General features: G+C 43.9%; 1 protein-coding gene across 1 annotated transcript in view; it reads right to left on the bottom strand.

Moving 5' to 3' along the window:
- The window catches only part of GALNT3 (polypeptide N-acetylgalactosaminyltransferase 3), an 81,588-nt gene that overhangs the window by 4,866 nt on the left and 52,339 nt on the right, over positions 1-24,383 (bottom strand). The window contains exons 5-8 of the mRNA XM_040357829.1: positions 21,667-21,901; positions 21,019-21,136; positions 6,750-6,950; positions 3,494-3,625 (exon numbers count right to left, since the gene is read on the bottom strand). Of these exons, the coding sequence (XP_040213763.1) occupies positions 3,494-3,625; positions 6,750-6,950; positions 21,019-21,136; positions 21,667-21,901 (686 nt within the window). The remainder of the gene's footprint in view (positions 1-3,493; positions 3,626-6,749; positions 6,951-21,018; positions 21,137-21,666; positions 21,902-24,383) is intronic.

The raw sequence follows: 24,383 nt of genomic DNA, 5'->3' as shown, positions 1-24,383 counted from the left end.
GCTATTTGAGCTGTTCCTAGATGTTCTAGCTTATTATGCTCCAGATAGATATTTTAAAAAAACTCCTGCCTTTATTTAAAAAAACACACACACACACACAATTATTTTAATGCAGCTATCTGCAACAACTGTATCATGTAATCACCTCTACAAAAACATTTAGACTGGACTAGAAAAGGGAAGTACTTGGGTTCAATCAAGTGTCCTGCATGCAAAATTTCTGACAAGGAACTGGGAGGAAAGAAAGAAAGAAAGAAAGAAAGAAAGAAAGAAAGAAAGAAAGAAAGAAAGAAAGAAAGAAAGAAAGAAAGAAAGAAAGAAAGAAAGAAAAAAGAAAGGTAAAAAACAGCATATATTATTTGTACTGCAGATTTAGTTGTTTGCCTCGCAATCAGCTTCAAGTCTGAATGTACAAAAGGCACTGTCTGCAAGCAACTGTCATCGGAAGGACAATGGCAATGTTCCAACCAATAAAACATTTCTCTTACTAGGACATATAGAAATACAATTAATAAAATAAAAAGAGCAGTACATTTCAATAGCCAATGTCAATCAACCACCAGCAGCTTTCATCTCTCTACATACAGTAAACTTTACAGAACACATTTCTGGCTGGTTCCTGCACATTGTAGCACACTTCTAGCCTACGATGTAAAGTCTGTTTCACACAGGCAGCGGGGGGGGGGGGGTAAAAAAACAACAACAACAAAAACCAGATGCTCAAGCTGTGGTTTTACCGCCCTCCAACTGCCTACCTTAAAATGGGAAGTTCACCTTTTGGAACTTCTGTTCCAGCATCTGCAGCCTCTCCTCATCTCCCCATGGCAGTAAGCAGGGAATCTTCTTGCCACGCCTACTGTCACTATGTGAAAATAATGCAGCCACGCAGGACTCCACCCACATGGCTGAGTCATTCATTCAGTTTCCTGTGAGTGCATTTACTACAACTACCATCATCCATTGCAGCTGACAGCTTGTAGTTCCGAATGGACTGTGAGGTCACTGATGAGCGGCCTCATAGTTAATTCACAAGCCCTGCAGCTTGTAAACAGTCAGCCCTTATGGAGGTACAGGCTGAAAGCTGAGGCGCTTGTCTGCAGGAGTCTGGCTTTTCATCCCCTGATCCACTGATCACGGGTGCAATGCTTTCCAGGCTCCTTAAGGAACAAATTAGGGATCTGGACACTCCAAGTGAAGATCATGCCACTGGAGCTCTTTAGAGGAAAAGCCATTGGATTCAGTCCAGTAATATCTACCTGTAACCGAAAGAACTACTTTAGGAGGACATAGCCTTTAATGTTGCCATTGAAAAAAAATAAAAAACACATTATGAGATTATTACATAGGCTTCCAATGTTGACCTGTTTAAAATAAAAATGCTAGCCATCTTGCTGTCAACACCCTGACTTTAAAATGTCACAGCCAATAAGCCTGGAAAAGTATACAGTCTGAAGTTGTGATTTTCTTGCTAGAAACTTATTCTAGATCTATGACTAAAGATGGGTATACACAGGGAGTTATTTTTTCCCCCCATTCATCCAGTGAGTTGAATGGGAAAAACAAAACAAAAAACCCAACCATAATTGATGTGGTTGCAGGGATCTCCCTCCTGCTGCACTATTGTATTCTGACTGTGGGGACCAACCCCTCCCCTTCCCACCAAAATACACTGATCAGCACTGCAGTAGCTGATCGAATGCTGGTTTTCCAGCAAAACCATTCGTCAGAAGCTGGTCCAACAATCTAATTTTGTTGAACAAAAAGGGGTACACATGGGTCGAAATGTGGGCAGTTCCTGCCAAAATTGGCAGATTTCAGTAAGAGTATACCCAGCTTCAGTATTGAAGTCGGGCAAACTGCACAAAAGTCAACGACTCAGCATTTTGTGAGGTCGGTTATCACTGAAAGCATACACATTGGGGTTTATTTATCCATGCTTTACACTTAAAAAAATGGCCAAAAAGCAGGGGTCGTCTTATACTCCGGGTCAGCTGCTTGGATGCCTGATGGATGTGCAGCAATACTGTATGTAGCTTTGGCTACATACATTATATACCACTTAGCCAATCCCGGTGAGCGATGTTTTCAAATGAATACAGAGCCTGCTCGGATTGGAGCAACAACCTTTGCCAATCCGAGCAGGCTACATACATACTGTATGTAGCCTGCTCGGATTGGCAGAGGTTGTTACTCCAATCCGAGCTCGGATTGGCTTTGAGAGTAAGAGGCGTAGGCTGATGATGTTACAGCCTCTGCCAATCCAAGCAGGCTTTGTATTCATTAATAGAATACATCGCTCGCCGTGATTGGCTCCAACTCCAGCAAGAAGAAAGCAGAATATGGCTCCAGCAAGAATGAAGAAGAATATGGCTCCAGAAGGAAGAAATATGAAGCGTCGGAAGGTGGGTCGTCTTATACGGTGAGTACAGGCAAAAAAATCTTTAAAAAATGTAAAATTAGGGGGTCGTCTTATACACCGGCAAATAAGGTAATTAAAGTTTTTAAATTATTAATTTGAGCTAATGAGGAAGGGGGCAAATCTCGAATAAAAGCTGTGTGCATGGAGAGAGAGACACACACACACACAGAGAAACACAGAGAGAGAGAGAGAGAGAGAGAGAGAGAGAGAGAGAGAGAGAGAGAGAGACACAAAGAGACAGACACAGAAAGACAGAGAGAGACAGAGAGTTAAAACCCTCAATTGGTTTGTATTCGGGATGTGCAAATCTGCAATGGTTTGGTTTTTAAAATCTTAACTGAAGTTTGCAAACTTTGCACTGAACCCCACTGAAGTCTATGAGGGCAAATCCTGCTGTTAAATCATGGCCATCTGTAGGACTAAGAAGCAAGTTATTATTGTTTAAAAAAAAACACCATCAGAGGCAGTCAAGGTACTGCCATGGGGGTGAACACCAACGCAAAAGATAAGATATTGACAGAACGGTCAGCTCCCCTAAAGCCCACACACTGTCAATATAGCTGCTGTAACCCCCCCCCCCTCTTTAACAATAATGAGACTGGGTTATATATTCCTTCAAATTATTTCTTGGGACTAGGGTTAAAGGCTGAGCACTTCATTATAGGTCATTACTTATTTCTGCTGGCAAACCTGCAACATTTTCGCCAATAGTTCAAGATCCACAAACTTAAATACCAGGGATTCGCCGCAAACATATAATAGAAGCGCTCTTGGATATCATTCCTGGTTATTGCTGTCCCACTGCGTAGAGTCCTTCCTACCTTTTTTCTCCATTTGTCCCATTGACTATTCTCACTGGGACAAAAATTATAGAAAATATGACACCGGGATAGAAATGGAGAGACACATGAATGGTTGCTTTAAATATGGTATATGGTAGTGGTACCATCAGGCCCCAAAAAATAAAAAACACCCTAATAGTAATAGTACTATAACTTTTATAGTGTAAAGAATAAACTCTTTCAGGGGGGGCTGCAAAATGAATGAATGGAATTTCTGTATGTTATTACTTACATCACCAAAGATAAGTGGGTTCAGGTCTGGGACATACATTTCCGGATAGACATTTTTCAGATACCAGGTGAAATTTTTGCACTGAAGATTTTGCCGTAATTCGACTCTCTTGGAAATACTACCAAATGATTTCTGCCAAAACAGAAAAGCACAGTGACATTTTATAAAAAGGTAAATAGAAATTAAAAGTAGCATTGTTGTAACTCTTGGGTCAGCAGATATGCTCCAGAACGCTTTACTAATATTAATACCTAACCAAAGGACTATTGTAAATCTCAGACAGCCGTCAACTGAAAATTAGCACAGTCAATGAAACAAAGTTGATAGCATTGAAAAAAATATACATTACATTGCCCCCGATTGTTTCAGATGGTAGATTCTTGGGTAATTACACAATCAGGGTGTTGGTGCTCCAAGCACATGTTGCAGGCTTCCTAAATTCCTGACTTGGGTCAAAGTTCCATCTTTTAAAGTCTACTGTAAAGTTCCACCAGTAGAATCAGAACTACCCCTTTTGAAGTATCAGGGTGAAGAGCACCAATGTACAGCCATGGCCAAAAGTTTTGAGAATGCCACAAATACTAATTTTCACAAAGTTTGCTGCCTCAGTTTTTGAGATAGGAAATTGCATATACTCCAGAATGTTATGAAGAGTGATCAGACGAATTGCAATTAATTGCAAAGTTCCTCTTTGCCATGAAAATTAACGTAATCCCGTAAAAAAAAAAAAAAAATTCCACTGCATTTGTGAAGAAGGCTTCAGGGTGCCCAAGAAAGTCCAGCAAGCGCCAGGACCGTCTCCTAAAGAGGATTCAGCTGCGGGATCGGAGTGCCACCAGTGCAGAGCTTGCTCAGAATTGGCAGCAGGCAGGTGTGAGCGCATCTGCACGCACAGTGAGGCAAAGACTTTTGGAAGATGGCCTGGTGTCAAGAAGGGCAGCAAAGAAGCCACTTCTCTCCAAAAAAAAACCCATCAGGGACAGATTGATCTTCTGCAGAATATATGGTGAACGGACTGCTGAGGACTGGGGCAAAGTCATATTCTCCGATGAATCCTCTTTCCGATTGTTTGGGGCATCAGAAAAAGGCTTATCCAGAGAAGAAAAGGTGAGCGCTACCATCAGTCCTGTGTCATGCCCAACAGTAAAGCATCCTGAGACCATTCATGTGTGGGGTTGCTTCTCATCCAAGGGAGTGGGCTCACTCACAATTTTGCCCAAAAACACAGCCATGAATAAAGAATGGTACCAAAACACCCTCCAACAGCAACTTCTTCAAACAATCCAACAACAGTTTGGTGAAGAACAATGCATTTTCCAGCACGATGGAGCACTGTGCCATAAGGCAAAAGTGATAACCAAGTGGCTCTGGGACCAAAAACGTTGACATTTTGGGTCCATGGCCTGGAAACTCCCCAGATCTTAATCCCATTGAGAACTTGTGGTCAATCCTCAAGAGACAGGTGGACAAACAAAAACCCACTAATGCTGACAAACTCCAAGAAGTGATTATGAAAGAATGGGTTGCTATCAGTCAGGAATTGGCCCAGAAGTTGATTGAGAGCATGCCCAGTCAAATTGCAGAGGTCCTGAAAAAGAAGGGCCAACACTGCAAATACTGACTCTTTGCATAAATGTCATGCAATTGTCGAAAAAAGCCTTTGAAAACGTATGAAGTGCGTGTAATTATATTTCACTACATCACAGAAACAACTGAAACAAAGATCTAAAAGCAGTTTAGCAGCAAACTTTGTGAAAACTAATATTTGTGTCATTCTCAAAACTTTTGGCCAAAACTGTACAAGAAAAGTGAACATTATGTGGTTCAAATTGAGACCTTTTATTACAAAATATGATCTTTCTGCATCTACATAATCTGACATGCAGAACAATGCTGGCAGTGCCAAGTCTTACAATGAAGCAATGTTATTGTTGATTCATTGTAACTCCTTCTGCTCAATCATACCAGATCTGCATATGATGATGTTAGCTAAAGGAAAGGAACCTTGCAGCTTAAAAAATAACTACTACTAACCCTTAGGCCTCTTGCACACCACAGCTTAAAAAAGCTCAGTACAGCTTATTTTTTTACTGAGCTAAAATACAGCCCATTCATTGTACTGTGCCTATGCACACAAGCACGTAAACACGTGCTGTGTATTCTTAAGTGATAAAAAATAAATAGCAAAATCTGCATTTTTTTGTCAGTAAATTACTCCTATATACAGGTGAATGCATGTGATTGCGCATAAATGTGCACCAATGGCCATTTTTTACAATCCACGGAAAAATAACACAAGAATAAGTTTGCACGAAAGAACGTAAATGCGCAAAAATACAGAAAAAATAAGTCAGAAATTAGATACTCAAACAGGAGTATCGTGTCACATTTTTGCGCATTTTGTTACAGCATTTTCTTGTTTTTAGAGCTTTAGGAATATTTTGTAATAGCCAATAGAAAACAAAAACAGTGTCATCTTTGACATCACTTGTTGCTGTCTGTGAAGTAACTCGCATATGAGGACCTATGCAATTCTATGGGACTCAAGCTGCTTCAAAAAATGCTGCAATCTGCTTCATTTCAGCTACAAAAGAAGCCCCAGAACTTTATTGAGCTACAGATGTTCAGCTACAGGTTTTTACGTGCTCAGGTAGGTGTGCTATTGGTGCACCAAATAAAAAAATAAATTCCCTCCAGTTCGTAGATAATGAAACTGGCATCAGTTAAGACCAAGGGCACGCAGAGACAAGAGTACAGGCAATTTGCCAACGCTACCTCCTTTCCTCTCTACCGGTCACTGGTTAAGAATGCTATCGGCATGACAGCAGACAGCCTCCTATCAGCCAGTGACATTGACCGTGGGTGGAGTCTGATGGAGAAGCGGAGGCACTAGTCCATCATGTCCGATAGCGACTTGCGATTCCAAGCAGGCAGTGGGCAAATTCTATAGGAACTAGTGTGTCCGAATCCCCATTCAGCTTTAAAAATCATTGGTTGTTGCTCCGTCTGCCATGGCAGGAGGGAGCATAGCTGCCCTGAGGATATAGTGTCCACACACAGTGCTTGCAACAAGCACAATAATTTGCTGCCAACACAGACTACTGTCATGCAAAGGCATGACGAAAAATTCTAAAGCGTGTCCTAAACACGCTCTGTGAATTCCCCAGAATGTCACTGCCTCTCAATGGTTCCTTAGTAGCATACAGGCCTGGTTTGTCCATAAATATTCTAAAAACAAAATGAGGATTTCACATACCTGCTGTACCATTAATGCTGCCTCACGATTTCTCCGGTAATATATTTCTTTGTAATCGTCCATCCAGACTTCAGCCAGACGGACCTGGTTCCGAATGATCACCTGTGTTCCTTTAGGAAAGGTATGAGGACTCTTGCTACGGAATACGTGGCCCACAACTGCACAGGGTAAGATCTCCAACTGTCCACCACACTGCCACACCTAGGTCATAACAGAGTTGTTATAACTTCTGGAACAAGGCGATTATACCAAGATTTCCCATAAACCAAATATACATTTCTATTTAAACATTTACCCATTATCTCTCAAGAATACAGTATGCATGAAAAAGGATTCAAAATTATAGAAAGCATGAGATTGACGTCATAAGTGTGCACTTCAAAGCTCCAGCACACATGGGAGCAGGTACAGTGACCTTCCCATTGGCTAAGGAGGCAGCAGAGACGTGGAGCAACTGTAGCCTCTGGCTTTTTATGGACACTGCATGGTTGGCAATCTTGGTGATAAGGGTTTGCCCAGGCACACCCAGAAAACCCTCTACGCAGGCCTATGATTGATGTCAATGTATTTAAACAACATACAAGATAAAAGAACACTATGAGGTTGATTTACTAAAGGCAAATAGACTGTGCACTTTGCACGTGCAGTGGCTTCAGAGCTTAGTAAATAAGCAGAAACTCTACGGACTTTCATTATCCAATCATGTGCAAGTCATGAAAAAAAAACACACTACTTCTGTACTCAAAATTCTCTGCAAGTATTCCTCTGGTTGGATGTGACCAGTAACCGTTTCCCCCCCGCATCATTCATTATACAGTAGGTGACCGCGATATTGTGTCAATCTCGCTCCCTTTCTCGGCGAGATTGACCACCTACGAGCCCCGTCGCGGGAGCCAGCGCCGAGTCGGCTCGCCGCGATGGGGAAAAGCCAACATAGAAGCCACAGGGATCCGACTTGGATTCCCGCCAATTCTAGCCGCAGCATTTGGTATGAGTCATGAGGGGAACTCCACGCCAAATTTGAAATAAAAAAACGGCATGTGTTCCCCTCCAGGAGCATACCAGGCCCTTAGGTCTGGTATGGATTGTAAGGAGAACCCCTACGCCAAAAAAACGGCGTGGGGGTTCCCCCACAATCCATACCAGACCCGTATCCGAGCACGCCGCCCAGCCGGTCAGGAAAGGAGTGGGGACAAGCGAGCACCCCCCCTCCTGAGCCGTACCAGGCTGCATGCCCTCAAAAATGGGGGGGGGCCCCCCCACTCAAAAGCACCCTGTCCCCATGTTAATAAGGACAGGGCCTTTTCCCGACAACCCTGGCCGTTGGTTGTCGGGGTCTGCGGGTGGGGGGGCTCATCGGATTCTGGGAGCCCCCTTTAATAAGGGGGCCCCCAGATACCGCCCCTCACCCTAGGTGAATGAGTATGGGGTACCCCTACCCGTTCACCTGGAGGAAAAGTGTTAATAAAATAAACACACAACACAGGTTTTAAAAATAATTAGTCAGCTCCGGGGGTCTTTTCCCTTCTCCGGGGGTCTTCTCCACTCTCCGGGGGGTCTTCTTCTGTCTTCTACGCTCTCCGGTGTCGTCTCGGCGCTCCCCGGTTCTTCTCCTGCTCGCTCTCCAGTGCCTTCTTCAGGGCTGGCCGCTGCTATCTTCTTTGAAGCTCTTTTACTAGCAGCGGTCAGCCCGGTCTTCTGCTTCCTCCCTTTCCGAGGTTGACTCGACACTCACTCCCGCTGTAATGCCGGGTGTGCGGCGATTTATATAGGTCTCTTAGGATGTCACAGTCCCAAGCTCCGGGACCCACGAGGGAGGGCCTATATAAAATTGCCGCGCACCGCACACCCGGCATTATAGAGGGTGGGAGCGTCGAGTCAACATCGGAAGAGAAGAAGAAGGCAGAAGGCGGCAGAGGAGACCGGGCTGGCCGCCGCTAGTAAAAGAGCTTCAAAGAAGATAGCGGCGGCCAGCCCCAAAGAAGGCACCGGAGAGCGAGCGGGAGAAGAACCGGCTCCCAAATTCCAAAAAGCCCCCCACCCGCAGACCCCGACAACCAACGGCCAGGGTTGTCGGGAAGAGGCCCTGTCCTTATCAACATGGGGACAGGGTGCTTTGGGGTGGGGGGGGCCGCAGGGCACCCCCCTGCCTCAGAGCACCCGCTTGCTCGTCCCCACTCCTTTCCTTACCGGCCGGACGGCATGCTCGGATACGGGTCCGATATGGATTGTGGGGGAACCCCCACGCCGTTTTTTCGGCGTAGGGGGTTCTCCTTACAATCCATACCAGACCTAAGGGCCTGGTATGCCCCTGGAGGGGAACCCCATACCGTTTTTTTATTAAAAATTTGGCGTGGAGTTCTCCTCATGATTCATACCAAACGCCGTGGCTAGAATTGGCGGGAATCCAAGTTGGATCCCCGTCGCTTCTATGTCACGCTCGCTGGAATGTGCATTTCCTATTCCCGCGAGTGCGAGATGTCGGCACCCTGTCGCAGAGAATCAACGCGATGCCGTCGTGCTGGAAACACATTCTTGCAGACAGGTACTGTGGTTCATTCTTCTGGACACACATCCTGTAATGACATACAAGCCAGAGGGGAAAAAAACAAAGTAAGTGGTGGGGGTAAGCAGGTATTCACACACATGGAAGTGTTTGAATATTTGCCGCAGTCTGATAGCAGAAACGTTTAGTTAGTCTTTCTTTGGAGGTATGTTGAAAATACATGTGACCCTGTGCAGACAAGGTCCAACCAGAACTATTATTTCAGTATTTCAGAGATGCTGGAAACTTTGGAAAGAAACCTCACTTGAAGATCCTGTTGGGTTCCTGGACTTGACCATTGCCTTTTTAAAACACACCTTGCTGTTTTATGCTATGGAGAATGCAACGTAAATTATTGGAACATGGATAGATGGATACAAACTCCCAGATAGACAGAGGCAGCTATTGGACTGGTGGCAGACAAATCTTATTTTTGGTGTATCCAAGAAGCTGTGGACTATCTGGCTCAAGCTATAAACTATCCTATTACTATTTGTGAACTAACCTTTTTAAACCTAAATCATGAGCAATTTTAGGCTAGGTTACCAATAAGAACATTACCCATCTTGGTCTTCTTTAAATAGACGTTTAAAAATGTTTTAACCACTTCCATACAGGGCTTTTATACACACATCAATACTAGGCCTATTCTGGCACTTCTCTCCTACATGTACAAATCATAATTTTTTTGCTAGCAAATTACGCAGAACCCCCAAACATTATATATGTTTTTTTAGCAGACACCCTAGGGAATAAAACGACGGTCATTGAAACGTTTTATCTTGCACGGTATTTGCGCAATAATTTTTCAAACGCCTTTTTTTTTTTTCATGAATTAAAAAAATAACAAAACAGTAAAGTTAGCCCAATTTTTTTGTAAAATATGAAAGATGCTGTTACACCGAGTAAATAGATACCCAACATGTCACACTTTAAAAATTGCGCACACTCATGGAATAGCGCTAAACTTCGGTACTTAAAAATCTCCATAGGCAACGCTTTGAACATTTTTACAGGTTACCAGTTTAGATTTACAGAGGAGATCTAGTGCTAGAATTATTTCTGGCACTCCAACGCACGCGGCGATACCTCACATATGTGGTTTAAACGGCGTTTACATATGTTTACATATTTATTTACACTTTTTTTTTTATTTTTTATTTTTTATTATCACTTTTATTCCTATTACAAGGAATGTAAACATCCCTTGTAATGGGAATGTGTGTGACAGGTACTCTTTATGGAGAGATGCGGGGTCAATAGGACCCCACATCTCTCCTCCAGGCTGGAAAGCATGAAATCGGTGAAAAAAAATTCACAGATTTCATGATTACTGTTGCTTAGCAGCCGCAATCGCGGCTTTGTTTACTTACGGGGACCCGGGCGTGACGTCATCACATCGCGCCCGGGTCCTCCGACGGTCATAGAGATGACTGGTGACCATCTGGTCACCAGTCATCTCTATGCTTCCTGCCAGTGCCGGACGATTCGTTCTCTGGGCCCGCGATGGCACGGGAGAGCCCGGAGAAGCACCGGATGGCGGCGGGAGGGGGGGGGGATGTCCCCTCCCGCCGCCTATAAGAACGATCAATCGGCAGAACCGCTGCTATGATCATTCTTATGTTGCACAGAATCTCCGGCAGAAGAGAAGGATATCTGAATGATGCCTCTAGCTGCAGGCATCATTCAGATATCCCCCCACAAAGCCCAGGACGTCATATGACGTCCACCCGGAATGGTAGCGGTCCTTTGTGGACGTCATATGACAATGGGCCGGTATTGAAGTGGTTAAAATGCTTTCTGTAGGTCACTGGTAATATGACCCCATCAAACTAGGTTTTGGCTAGAGATAGAGGGCTTGCTGTGCCACAGATAAACACTTGTTTCTAAGCCAATGTATCTCATTTCTATATTGCCATATACAGTGCCTTGAAAAAAGTATTCATACCCCTTGAAATTTTCCACATCTTGTCATGTTACACCCAAAAACGTAAATATATTTCCTTGGGATTTTATGCGATCGAATACCACAAAGTAGCACATAATTGTGAAGTGGAAGGAAAATGATAAATGGATTTCAAAATGTGTCACAAATAAAATATGTGAAAAGTGTGGCGTGCATTTGTATTCAACCCCCTCTGAGTCAATACTTTGTAGAACCCCCTTTCGCTGCAATTACAGCTGCAAGCCTTTTTGGGGATGTCTCTACCAGCTTTGCAAATCTAGAGAGTGACATTTTTGCCCATTCTTCTTTGCAAAATAGCTCAAGCTCCGTCAGATTGGATGGAGAGCGTCTGTGAAAACAGCAATTTTCTAGTCTTGCCACAGATTCTCAATTGGATTTAGGTCTGGACTTTGACTGGGCCATTCTAACATATGAATATGCTTTGATCGAAACCATTCTATTGTAGCTTTGGCTGTACATTTAGGGTCGTTACCTGCTGGAAGATGAACCTCCACCCCAGTCTCGAGTCTTTTGCAGACTAACAGGTTTTCTTCTAAGATTGCCTTACAACATGATGCTGCCACCACCATGTTTCATGTAGGGAATGGTGTGTTCAGGGTGATGTGCAGTGTTAGTTTTCCGCCACACATAGCATTTTGCTTTTAGGCCAAAAAGTTACATTTTGATCTCAGCTGACCAGAGCACCTTCTTTCACATGTTTGCCGTGTCCCCCACATGGCTTCTCACAAACTGCAAACAGGACTTCTTATAGTTAACTTTCAACAATGGCTTTCTTCTTGCCACTCTTCCATAAAATTACAGATTTGTGGAGTGCACGACCAATAGTTGTCCTATGGACAGATTCTGCCACCTGAGCTGTGGATCTCTGCAGCTCCTCCAGAGTTACCATGGGCCTCTTGGCTGCTTCTCTGAATAAAGTGGATGTAAACCCTTACATATATCCATTGAAGGGAACAGCCTCAGATGATACACAGACATGAAATAAATCCTCCTACATAAGTTTTACATGTATATCTGCTGTCTTCAGCTTTATATACTGTTAAGAAGGTGCACATTGTGGTAGAATTTTCACTTCCTCATTCAGCAGTAGCAGCGTAGTGTTAGATTACACTGGGAGACAGCCGATTGGAGAAAAGGTACACTAACCCCCCCTCCACATAGACAGAGACTTTTATAGAGCTGTCCTGTGAGTAGAGAAGCTTTCTGCTACTCTATTTATAGCACCCACCCTGACACAAAATTCAGCCAAGTTTTATCACGTGTCAGATAACTTGCCAGACATGCTGATAACAGAAGAAAAGAACAGGAGAAAGCCACAGGACTTAGTGCTTTGAAGAGAGATAATAAAACACTGCAGATATACATGTCCAGATCAAGTTTCATGAATCTGGTTTACATCCAGTTTAATGCTCTCCTTGCCTGGCCTGTCAGTTTAGGTGGACAACCATGTCTTTTTAAGTTTGCAGTTGTCGAACTCTTTCCATTTTCGAATGATGGATTGAACAGTGGATTGAACAGAGCTCCGTGCGATGTTCAAAGCTTGGGATATTTTTTTATAACCTAAACCTGCTTTAAACTTCTCCACAACTGTATCCCTGACCTGTCTGGTGTGTTCCTTGGCCTTCATAATGCTGTTTGTTTACCAAGGTTCTCTAAAAAATATCTGAGGGCTTCACAGAACCGCTGTATTCATGTACTGAGATTAAATTGCACACAGGTGGACTCTATTTACCAATTAGTCGTCTTCTAAAGGTAATTGCTTGCACTAGATTTTAGTTAGTGGTAGCAGAGTAAAGGGGGGGGGGGGAGGGGCGAATCGAAGACAAATGCATGTCACACTTTTCACATATTTATTTGTAAATAAAAAAAAAAAAATAAAAAAAAAATATTGGAAACCCTCATCTTCCTTCCACTTTACAATTATGTGCCACTTTGTGTTGATCCATCACATAAATACATTTCCAAATTTTCTCATGTTACAACCAAAACTGTAAAATATCAAAAAAGGTATGAATACTTTTTCAAGGCACTATAATTCTAAAGATATAGGGCCAGATTCACCAAAGAGATACGACAGTGTATCTCCTGATACGCCGTCGTATCTCTGTTTCTATCTATGCGACTGATTCATAGAATCAGTTACGCATAGATATCCATAAGATCCGACAGGTGTAATTGTTTTACACTGTCGGATCTTAGGATGCAATACCGCGGCCGCCGCTGGGGGGAGTTTGTGTCGTAAACCAGCGTCGGGTATGCAAATAAGGAGTTACGGCGATTCACAGCGGATTTTCGCGTTCGCTACGTCGCCGCTAGTCTAGTTTCCCGTCGCAAAGTTAGTCGTCGTTTTAGGTGCCCTAACTTTAGTCAGCAAACGTATTGCTGTCTAAAGTATGGCCGTCGTTCCCAAGTCGAAATTTAAAAAATAACGTAGTTTGCGTAACAGGTCCGGGAATACGGAAGTACGCTACGCGCGTCGCCGTTTGAAAAAATGACATCACGGCGCGCAAAGCACGGCGGGAGTTAAGAAACGGAGCATGCGCAGTAGGTCCGGCGCGGGAGCGCGCCTAATTTAAATGGCACACGCCCATTTGAATTGGCCCGCCTTGCGCCGGAGGCCGCCGGCGTAGTTTTCATCGCAAGTGCTTTGTGAATCAGGCACTTGCGATCAAAAATTGCGGCGGTGTAACCTATCTAGGATAAGTTACGCCGCCGCGATTCTACGTGAATCTGGCCCTATAATTCTAAAGATATAATTCTATATTAATATCAGGACAGTGCTGTTGTGTAATCTGGAGGATATCCACTATTTGAACCTTGGAAAGAAAAACACTCACACAGTCACAACCACACTGATAGCGGTTTTTAGTCTTCTAAAGGATTTTACGACTTCCTCGCAAAGACCAACATGTCTTGACACAGCTGTTGGAAGTCTTGTAATCAGTACATTCAAATGTCTCTAGCCTGCCCACACACTGGTCTAAAACATTCTTCACATATCACAATTCTAAGTCATGATTGAAATGGTTGTTATATCGAACAGTCCTTGTTAAAGCCTTAAACAAAAAAATAAAATACAAAAATTACTGCAATAGCCTCACTCCTAAAGTGCTTTTTATATACCGTATTTATCAGCGTATACCGCACACTTTTTTGCCCTGGGTGCGCGATATACGGCGATACCCGCTTTTCCGCGTCGAGTTCGAATACTGCGCCAACATATACCGAGCGCAGTACACTCGTGTATAGTCGGGCAGTCTCGGCTCCTCTCGCGCTGACGTCCTGGACGTACAGGACTTCAGTGCGAGAGTAGCCGAGCCCATCTGACCATACACGAGTGTACTGCACTCTGTATATGTCGGCGCAGTATTCAAACTCGGCGCGGGAAACGAGCGGGGAGGACGCCGCAGAAGGACGCCGGACCCAACGAAGAGGACACCCGAAGCCGCAGAGGGACGCCGCACCCGACGAGGCCGCCGCGCAAGACACCAAAACTAAGTACAAAAAAACTTTTTCCCACAGGAATTTCGGGCAACTTTAGGAGTGCGCGATATACGCGGGAGCGCGCTATACCCCAATAAATATGGTACATATAAAAACCCTGGTGCCCAACCTGTGGCGCTTTGGTCACTTTTTTACGGCCCCCAGGAATCCTTGATGCTAATCTGTGTTCCCTGTTGCCTTGTTATACTAGCGATTTCTAGCTACCTCATGTAATATTATTATACAGAATTTATATAGCGCCAAAACAGTTTATGCAGCACTTTACAATATAAAAAGGGAGACCATACAGTTACGATACATTAAAAAAACACAAGAGGTTTAAGAGGGCCCTGCTCAGAAGAGCTTACAATCCAATAGGGTGGGGGAGGTGGTACAAAAGGTTGTGACTGTGGGGAATGAGCTGATGGAAGTGGTAAAAGATTAGTTGGAGGTGTGATAGGCTTCCCTGAAGAGGTGAGTTTTCAGGGACTGCCCAAAAGGCAGCCAGAGTATGAGATAGCCAGACAGGTTGAAATGACCAGTTACACTTACCGGTAGCTGGATTTCTACGATGTCTTACAGGACGGCACGCTGAGAGTAGACTGGCCACCTGACAGGAAACACAATCAAAAAAAGAGGTTAAAAGGCCCCACCCTTCCCGTGTGCCTCAGTTTGTAGATAAGTAACCGCTATTAGAACACGGTCCTAGGACCTAACAAAAAATAACTCCGGATAGCAGTAAATAACAGGGAGGGAAGTAGGCCTGCCGTCCTGTAAGACATCGTAGAAATCCAGCTACCGGTAAGTGTAACTGGTCATTTCTCCCTCGTCTTCCAGGACGGCACGCTGAGAGAAAAACAAGCAATCTTCGGGCCTACCTTAGGGCGGGACCACCGTCTGTAGGACCTTCCTGCCAAACATCAGATCTTGCGGTGACAGCAGTTCGACTCTGTAATGTCTGACGAACGTATTCTGGCTTGACCAGGTCGCCGCTTTACATATTTGTTCTATGGAAGCTCCTGCTCTTTCTGCCCAGGAGGCTGCCAGTGATCGGGTGGAATGGGCCTTGATAACAGGAACTGGCCTACCTGCTAAGGTGTAGGATAAAGAAATAGCCTGCCTGATCCATCTGGATATAGAAGCTTTCGTTGCCTGCTGACCCTTTTTCTGACCAGAAAAATTAATCAAAAGATGAGGGGAATTCCTAAACTCACTTACCCTCTCTAAATAAATCAAAAGACAACGTCTTACGTCCAAGCAATGAAAAGTAGCCTCCTTCTCATTCTTGGGATCTGCGCAAAACGAAGGGAGGACTACCTCCTGGGATCTGTGGAATTTAGTTCTGTACCTGCCCACTTTGGGCAGGTACAGAGGATCCTGACTCAGTACCACCCTGTCTTCAAAAACCCAAAGAAAGGGTTCCTTAATGGAAAAAGCATGCATGTCTCCAACTCTTTTGGCAGACGTGATAGCCAACAAAAAAGTAAACTTAAATGAAAGTAATTTAATTGGAATACTATCTATAGGTTCGAATGGTGCCTTAGATAGCTGATTCAAGACTAGGGAGAGGTCCCAAGGGGGAATTCTAGACACTTGTATAGGGGAAAGCCTGTCCCTAGCTGTCAGAAACCTCCTAATAAGAGGATCCCCAGAAAGGCTCCTGTCCAAAAAATAGGACAAGGCCGTAACTTGGACTCTCAAGGCGTAAATGGCTGCGAGAAGACCCTCCATATCATCCGCGGAAAATATATATTTTCCTGACCTGGCATCCTCGTCCTCTTCCTCCGCCTGGCTTTCCGCCAGGCCCTCGTCCTGAAGAGTAACCTCAGAATCCTCGGAGTCAGAGGAAGGAGCCTTCCTAGTTCGCTGGCGGGAACCCGGCCGCGCAGAAGTGGATCCCTCCTGGGACGAAGGACCAGGCACAGGGGGATCAGACTCCCTACTTTTCAAGGAGGATTTAAAATCTTTGAGAGTGGCAAGCATTTCTGACTGCACAGAAAGAAAATCCTTCATGATTTGCGAGGTCTCTTTCCCAGCTAGTTTAAGGATACACTTGGAGCAAAAGGCTTGTTATAGTCTGTCGGGAGTCTATCATTACAATTCCCACATTTCTTAATTTTTTTAGGGGGCTTAGTAGATCTACTGGCTTCCCCCTGGGCAGAAGGGTCCTCTCCTAAAACATAATGTAAAATAGAAAGGCCCATTAGCAACATACTCTCACAGCTGAGGTTTTACAACAAGGGGGGGGGGGGGGCAGTGCAGCCATTCATTCCCCCCCCCCCGAACACAAGGAGGACTCACCCCGGGTGGACTCCTCAGCAGCCAGGTCTATCAGACGATCCTCCACGATGAGGGCGCCCGGCCCTTCTCTCTCCCCGGCTGCGTGTTGCTCTGCCTCTGCTGTGCTCTGCAGCGAAATGCGGCATCCGTCCGGTGGAGGCCGCCATCTTGGAGGGGCGGAGTGACGTCACGACGTCGTGCGCGTCATCAAAGCGCGCCCAGCAAGTGATGGCGCCGCTCGGAGCGGCGCCCAGCCCAGCCGACACCACGCTGCAGAGAGGGAAGTCTCCCTGTAAGGTAGGAGGGAAGACAGGGGGGGGGGAGAGAGGAACGGCCGCCTCAGAGCACTAGGGAAGCCCTGCTAGCTAGGAGGCTCTGGCGTCCAGGGAGGCACTCTTCTCAGTTAACACTTTCAGCCTCCCTGGACCATAAAGAAGGGACACCCCCCGGGAAAGTGCAAAGCACCTTGACCGGACCCAAAAGCACCCAGTACCTGTGGTCTAGACTCCGGGGGGGGGACCACCAGCCCCAGGCCTTAGGTCAGGTGAAAAATAAAAAACGGTTTCGCTGTAGGGGAAACACAATCAGAAACTGAGGCACACGGGAAGGGTGGGGCCTTTTAACCTCTTTTTTTGATTGTGTTTCCTGTCAGGTGGCCAGTCTACTCTCAGCGTGCCGTCCTGGAAGACGAGGGAGAAATAGAGAGTTCCACCCGGGGAGCTGCGGTGGCTCAACAAGATTGGCACTGCGCTGACAAGCCATTCACCTCTGCAGCTAGGGGTTCGATCCCGGTCTCAGCTACATGTGAATTGAGTTTGGTGGTCTCAGCCCGGCTCCCGGTGGGTGTGCTATGCGAGGTAAGCCTGCGCTTAGTACGCCAACCCCCCTCCCACAAAAACCACCAAACTTACACGCACTCGAAATTGGGTTAACATGCACGCACTTTGACCACGCGGTTTCTAAAAAGAGAGGCGAAGGACTAACGGGGCTGGTTGAGCGGGCTAGATCCTCTCACTCCCTTATAGGGAGTCCCTCTGCCCCGTTGGGCTACAAAGCGGAGCAGGCAGGACGGGCTGTGTGGGAGGACCCCCTCACACACCCACCATTGCCACCCGGGGCATGGAGAAAGGTGGCAGATTGCCTCTGGGGGAGCCCTGCCTACTCCCAACTCCTGCAGTCCTCTCGAGTACACGCACAAAATACACTTTAAACAAAACAAAAAAAAAAAAAAATAGAGAGAGTTCCAGAGGATTGGAGAGGCTCTGGAGAAATCCTGGAGACAAAGGATCTTGAGAGTAGGAGGTCTTGAGAAGAGAATAGAGGATGTTTTGGGTGATATTTGGAGACAAGATTGGTGATGTAGCTCGGGGCAGAGTTGTGAATGGCTTTGTATGTTGTGGTTAGTATTTTGAATTTAATTTGCTGGGTGATCAGGAGCCAGTGTAGGGATTGGCAGGGAGGGTGGCAGAAACTGAACGGTTGGCAAGGTGGATAAGTCTGGCAGCAGCATTCATGATAGACTGAAGAGGGGATAGCCTATGGAGAGGCAGGCCAAGGAGAAGGGAGTTGAAATAGTCAAGGCGAGAGATAACAAGGGATTGAATGAGTAGTTTGGTGGTTTCATTTGTTAAAAAGGGGCACATTTTAGAGATGTTACAGAGGTGAAGTCTACAAGCTTTCAACAGTAATTGGATTTGGGGCTGAAAGGACAGGTTAGAGTCAAAGATTACACCTAGTACCCTGGCATGAGGGGGAGGGATTGATAGTTTCATTATTGATTTTGATGGAAAAGTCATGGAGGGGGGCACGTTACCAGCTTAGTTTTAGAGAGATTCCGTTTAAGGAAGTGGTACGACATCCATGTAATATGTCTCCAGTCTATGACTGTCTCCTAAAGCATGCCCCCAGTATTCAACTCCTATAGCATGTTCACAGTCTCCTGCAGCATGTCTGCAGGTTCTCAGCACTTCTTGTATCATGTCTGCAATCTCTGTCCATCGTCTGGATTATTTCCACAGTCTATGGCCATCTCCTGTATCATCCCCAGAGTCGTTGGACTATATTCTGCTGTGTGTCCGATAACCACTTGCCAACCACCCACAGTACTTTTACTGCAGGCAGCCGGTATGGGCAGGCTGGATCATGTACATGCATGTCATGCAGCCAGTACCAGGTTAAGGGCGCTATGTGATCACAATGTCGACAAAGCTGCTATGAATGAATTCATTCATAAAAGCTGTGTTTCCTATGCTGTGATTGGCCCACAGCCATCACATGGTACCTGGGCAAATCACAGCACCCTGTAACATGTGATTAGCTGAAGCCAATCACAGATCACTAGTAATCAGAGTAGTATAGTGTTAGTATGGCAACACTGAACTACTCTGATGAAAGTATGTTTAATATGTAAAAAAAAAAAAAAAAAAAAAAAAAAATTGTGAAATATAATAAAAAAAGGTTTAAAAAAATGTAATAGAAAAAAAAAAAAAAAAAAAAATTATATTATATATATATATATATATATATATATATATATATATATATATATATATATATATATATATATATATATATATATAAAAAATATGGTTTGATTACTGCCACACCAGTCATATGAGGACACTGCATTTCAAAATAAAATTGGCCTAAATTTATAAAAGAAATTCGATTTTATTGGATATGGTTTTATAACAGAATGTAGAAAATCATTTTTTTTCCCCTTGTTTCCTTTGTATAGCAAAACAAAAAAAAGTTTCCCTATTAAAATAGATAATAGGAGATTGGACTTTAATACCTTCTGACAGTCAAGGAAATATTCACGGATAACAAAACCGAGACAGTTTGGGTTGATTACTCTACCAGTATAATTTTGGACTGTGGCAGGAAACATTAGCAGATAGGGAAAGCAAATATAAATTCCGCACAGATAATGTACATGCTGAGATTTGAACTCAAGATCTCAATACTGTATGGCAAGAATGACTGCGACTTGGTACACGTAAAAGGTATTTTTTTACCATAGGATTTATGTTTGGCACACACTCATTTCACATACTTTCATGATGTGAAGACTATAAAATACATAGGCCCAGATTCTCAAAGGCGTTACGACGGCGCAACACCATTTGAGCCGTCGTAAGTCCTAATCTGGCCCCGGGTATCTATGCGACTGATTCTTAGAATCAGTTACGCATAGATACCCATTAGATCTGACAGGCGTAAGGCTCTTACGCTGTCAGATCTTAAATGCAATTTTTTTTCCCACCGCTAGGTGTCGCCGACGTCGTTTATGTAAATTAGCAAATTACGACGATTCCCGAACGTACGCGCGCTCGACGCAGAGAATTTACGTCGTTTCCGTAGCCTTTGCGACGCGTAAAGTTGCCCCTGGGTCTATGGAGGCGCAGCCAATGTTAAGTATGGCCGTCGTTCCCGCGTCAAAATTTAAAAAATCTACGTCGTTTGTGTAAGACGTCCGTGAATGGCGCTGGACGCCATTTACGTTAACGTCTAAGCAAATGACGTCGGTGCGACGTCATTTAGCGCAATGCACGTCGGGGTAATTTACCCGACGGAGCATGCGCAGTACGCTCGGCGCGGGAACGCGCCTAATTTAAATGGTGCCCGCCCCATTTGAATTGGGCGGGCTTGCGCCGAGCGCTTTTACGATACACCGCCGCAAGTTTACAGGTAAGTGTTCTGAGAATCAGGCACTAACGCTGTAAACCTGCGGCGGTGTAACGTAAATCACATATGTTACGCTGCCCAGGAGCATACTCTCTACATAACCATTTCTAATGCTCTTGTTCATAAATTCTGCATATCAAAACTTCAGTAAAACAAATAAGCAGACAGAATAACACAAGCTTCATGTGGCAGGAGTAGCACATTGTAGTAAACACAGCTGGGGACAAAGCAATGATTATCAGACTCAACACCAGCAACCACTTCCCTCCAGCCCACCAGAAACCACATTACTACAACAATATACTTACTCTAAAGGACATTTCGATGTTCTCGCCTCCCCAGATTTCCATATCTTCATCGTAACTTCCAATATGCTCAAAATATTCCTTAGAGATTGAAAAAAGCCCCCCAGCAAATGTTGGAGTCCTGTATAAATGGAGGAAATAAAAAAACAAAATCTGTGATAATGACATAGAAAGGACAAAAACACAACAGAAATCATCTTTAGGAAGATTTGCGGTTTTAATATATAGATTGATCAATCAAAAAAAATAAAAAAGGTGCAGATACCTACGAAGGTCTGATCATTTTATTGATCTAGAATGTGCCTCTTTGCATTTATATGTCCAAGAACTGCAATAGAACACCTCTGGGGCTCCATGGTCTGAGGCACATTCACAATTGTAATGAGTTGCTATGCAATAACACGGACCATTCCTGTTTTAATTACTTTCTTATATATTTATACATATTTTCCCACAACTTTCACCTAGATGTCACACATGTTCCCAAATAGATCAAATTATAAAGATGTGTGAATCCTGGGTGAATGATGTCTAAATCTTGGGTTAAGAAAAAAATGATCCTTAATTTTGAAATCGTGAATACTTTTAAATTCCATTTGTTGCTACACATAGTATTCACATTATACCAGTATCATCGTGATGGTTTCTTACTTTATTGGATAGGTCTCATCTTTCCTCTTCTTGTTTTCGGAACTGGGCACACTTTCCCATCCAAATGACAGACCCCAGTCAAAGTTCCCCCGATTGCGGTTATTTCCATATGGGGAAGGTTTGAGAAACTCAAATGTATTGAGATCTATAGTGGAGATATCTGGGCTCACCACCGCAGTGTAATTCTCAGCAATTCTTGACAGTAATGGCTCCAGCCAACCATGGTAGCACTCACCTGGAACAAGCAGAGGAGGTGTACTATGAACTATGTGAATTATGCTTTCATTCTCTTTTCACAATGAAGACTGCCAGGCGTTTCACAACCACAACTTGATCTTTCCAGTCGCAGGAATTGCTTTGCACTTATAATTAGTGTTTTGTGTTCACAAAATGTGATGTTAAAAGCCTGTAATGGATGTGCTGAGCCTTTCATTACAAGTCCTCTATAGTAAAATTTAAAAGCAGCTGGACTTTTACAGCAACTAAAAAAGTTCAGTAATCCTAAAATACAAGACAAGCCTTTAACCGCAGTTATAGAGCGAAAGATAAAGAATACATCACTTTATTAAATGGTAGGAACCCTGGGGGAAGGGTAATCATATGCAATAGGGGCCAATAAATACATTGTTAAGAAGCCTCTTGGTCAGTCTTAAAGTGGAGTTTCCATCCCAATTTATTTTTTTCATTATTGTGCTCATTAGACCTAAAAAGGTAAAAGAAAACATTTTTTTTTTTTTTTTTTTTTTTTTTTACTCATCTGGAAATGCCTGTTGCTATGCGGTCCCACGAAATCTGCCTTTGAAACCACCTAGGATTCTGACATCATCTCTCTCTAATGCTCCTGGGAAATGTGTGTCATTTCCCAGGATGCAGTGCACTGTCCAATTATGACTCCCCATCCAAGACTTTCAGGAAGTAAGTGCTTGTAGGCTTCACAATGCCCACAAGCAAAATGACAACGGTGTAGACATAGCTTTATAAACTATCTTTTTTGAATATCTATGCGGATCGGCAGCGGATTGTAAAATAGTAAGTGACCGGATTTATATTATAAAAACGCATGATGAAAAGACATACATTTAAAAAATGCTAATTGTGGTTGGAACTCTGCTTTAAACCCACCTTGAACGCGATGACGTCACGGCACCCTACAAGGGTCTAATGCCACAGGTCTCAATGCTTGGTCCCACTTCTAATGCCACAGGTCTCAATGCTTGACCAAGCATTGAGACCTGTGGCATTAGAAGTGGGACCAAGCATTGAGACCTGTGGCATTAGAGGAGCTACAAACCCTCATAGGGTGCCGTGACGTCATCGCGTTCCGTCCTGTAGCGTCGGCGGTGTTTTGTCTGAGTAGCGAGAGGCATTGGAGAGGAGACACCTTGGCACTTCAGTACACTTTATGCTGCACTGTCATCTTCTAACTGTAAGTGCATTACCTTATTAAATCCCTTTTATTTTATACATAATACGCTATGAGAGTCCTTTTCTTTATATCGTTTTTGCATCAATCCTGGATCCATTGCCGAGTCCTATCCGGCCACCATACAGACTGGTTCTAGGGAGACCTGACTTCCCTGCGTGTTATGAGACTGATGCAAAGCAGTCTCTCCCTCTGGTAAGCAGGCAGTCCTAATTCACGGGTGCAGTGTGAAGATCTATCCTAAGTGTAGAAGATTGGCGTTCACTTGATCACTCTTCATTGCTGTTCTTATCACAAGATTTATGTTGGACTTTTTCCACTTAACCCTTCTTCACTGAGTGGCCTTTTGAGATTTTCCCTTCTACTATACCACTTTTTTCACCTTTTTTTATTTGTTTTGGGATGAGTTCTTAATTATATATATTTTCAGAATTATGTATCTTTATATTTTTTATATCATATATTAGCGCTGTACTTCTTTTTGTGTATATATATATATATATATATATATATATATATATATATATATATATATATATATATATATATATATATATATATATACACACACACACACACACACACACACACACACACACCTCCAACACCTCTGTCCTACACAGTCAGTTCAGACTCTATTTTACTACACCCCATTTAAGCCACGCCCAATATTTAGCATATGTCAAACCAAGGCCACATTCCTTCTCTTGCTTCATGTACAGCCACGCCCACAATATATGAATATTCCACCTGTAATTAAAGTTATGCCCCGTCTACAGATGCTTTCTCACCACACAGAATAGAAAGTGTCCCTAAAAATGTTTCAGTTTATAAGCTTTCAAGATGTCACAAGTATGTTTTAAACCTAATCCTGCAATCAGGATAGCTAAAATTGTAGCACAACAATTTACTAGTTTAAGCTACAGGAATCTGACCAGAGGAACCTGAAGTACAAACTGCTTTATTTAATGCGAATTATTCGCCATTATGCAGCCACACAGTATTAAAGCAGAGATTCCGCAGGCTTTGCTTTTTTTTTTTTAAATGTCCAAAGCCTAGTAACAGAGCTAGCTAGGTACTACTCACCTGCTAGCCGCTCCGTCCGTCCGTCCGCTCCGTTTTCGCCAAAAAGGATACCTTTTAAAAAAAGAGTCCTGGCCTTTTCCATTTTGCTTGTGGGCAATTTGAATCCCACAAGCAAACACTTCCTGGATTCCTAGTCACATGACACGCTTTGCACGTCATGTGACCCGGATCCCGCGTCACGTGACACTCGAGCTGGTCTCCTGTGAGT

The sequence above is a fragment of the Rana temporaria genome, chromosome 6, assembly GCF_905171775.1.
Source record: "Rana temporaria chromosome 6, aRanTem1.1, whole genome shotgun sequence".
Taxonomy (NCBI): Eukaryota; Metazoa; Chordata; class Amphibia; order Anura; family Ranidae; genus Rana; species Rana temporaria.
The sequence above is the reverse complement of the archived record's forward strand: the minus strand, read 5'-3'. Positions and strand labels throughout refer to the sequence as shown.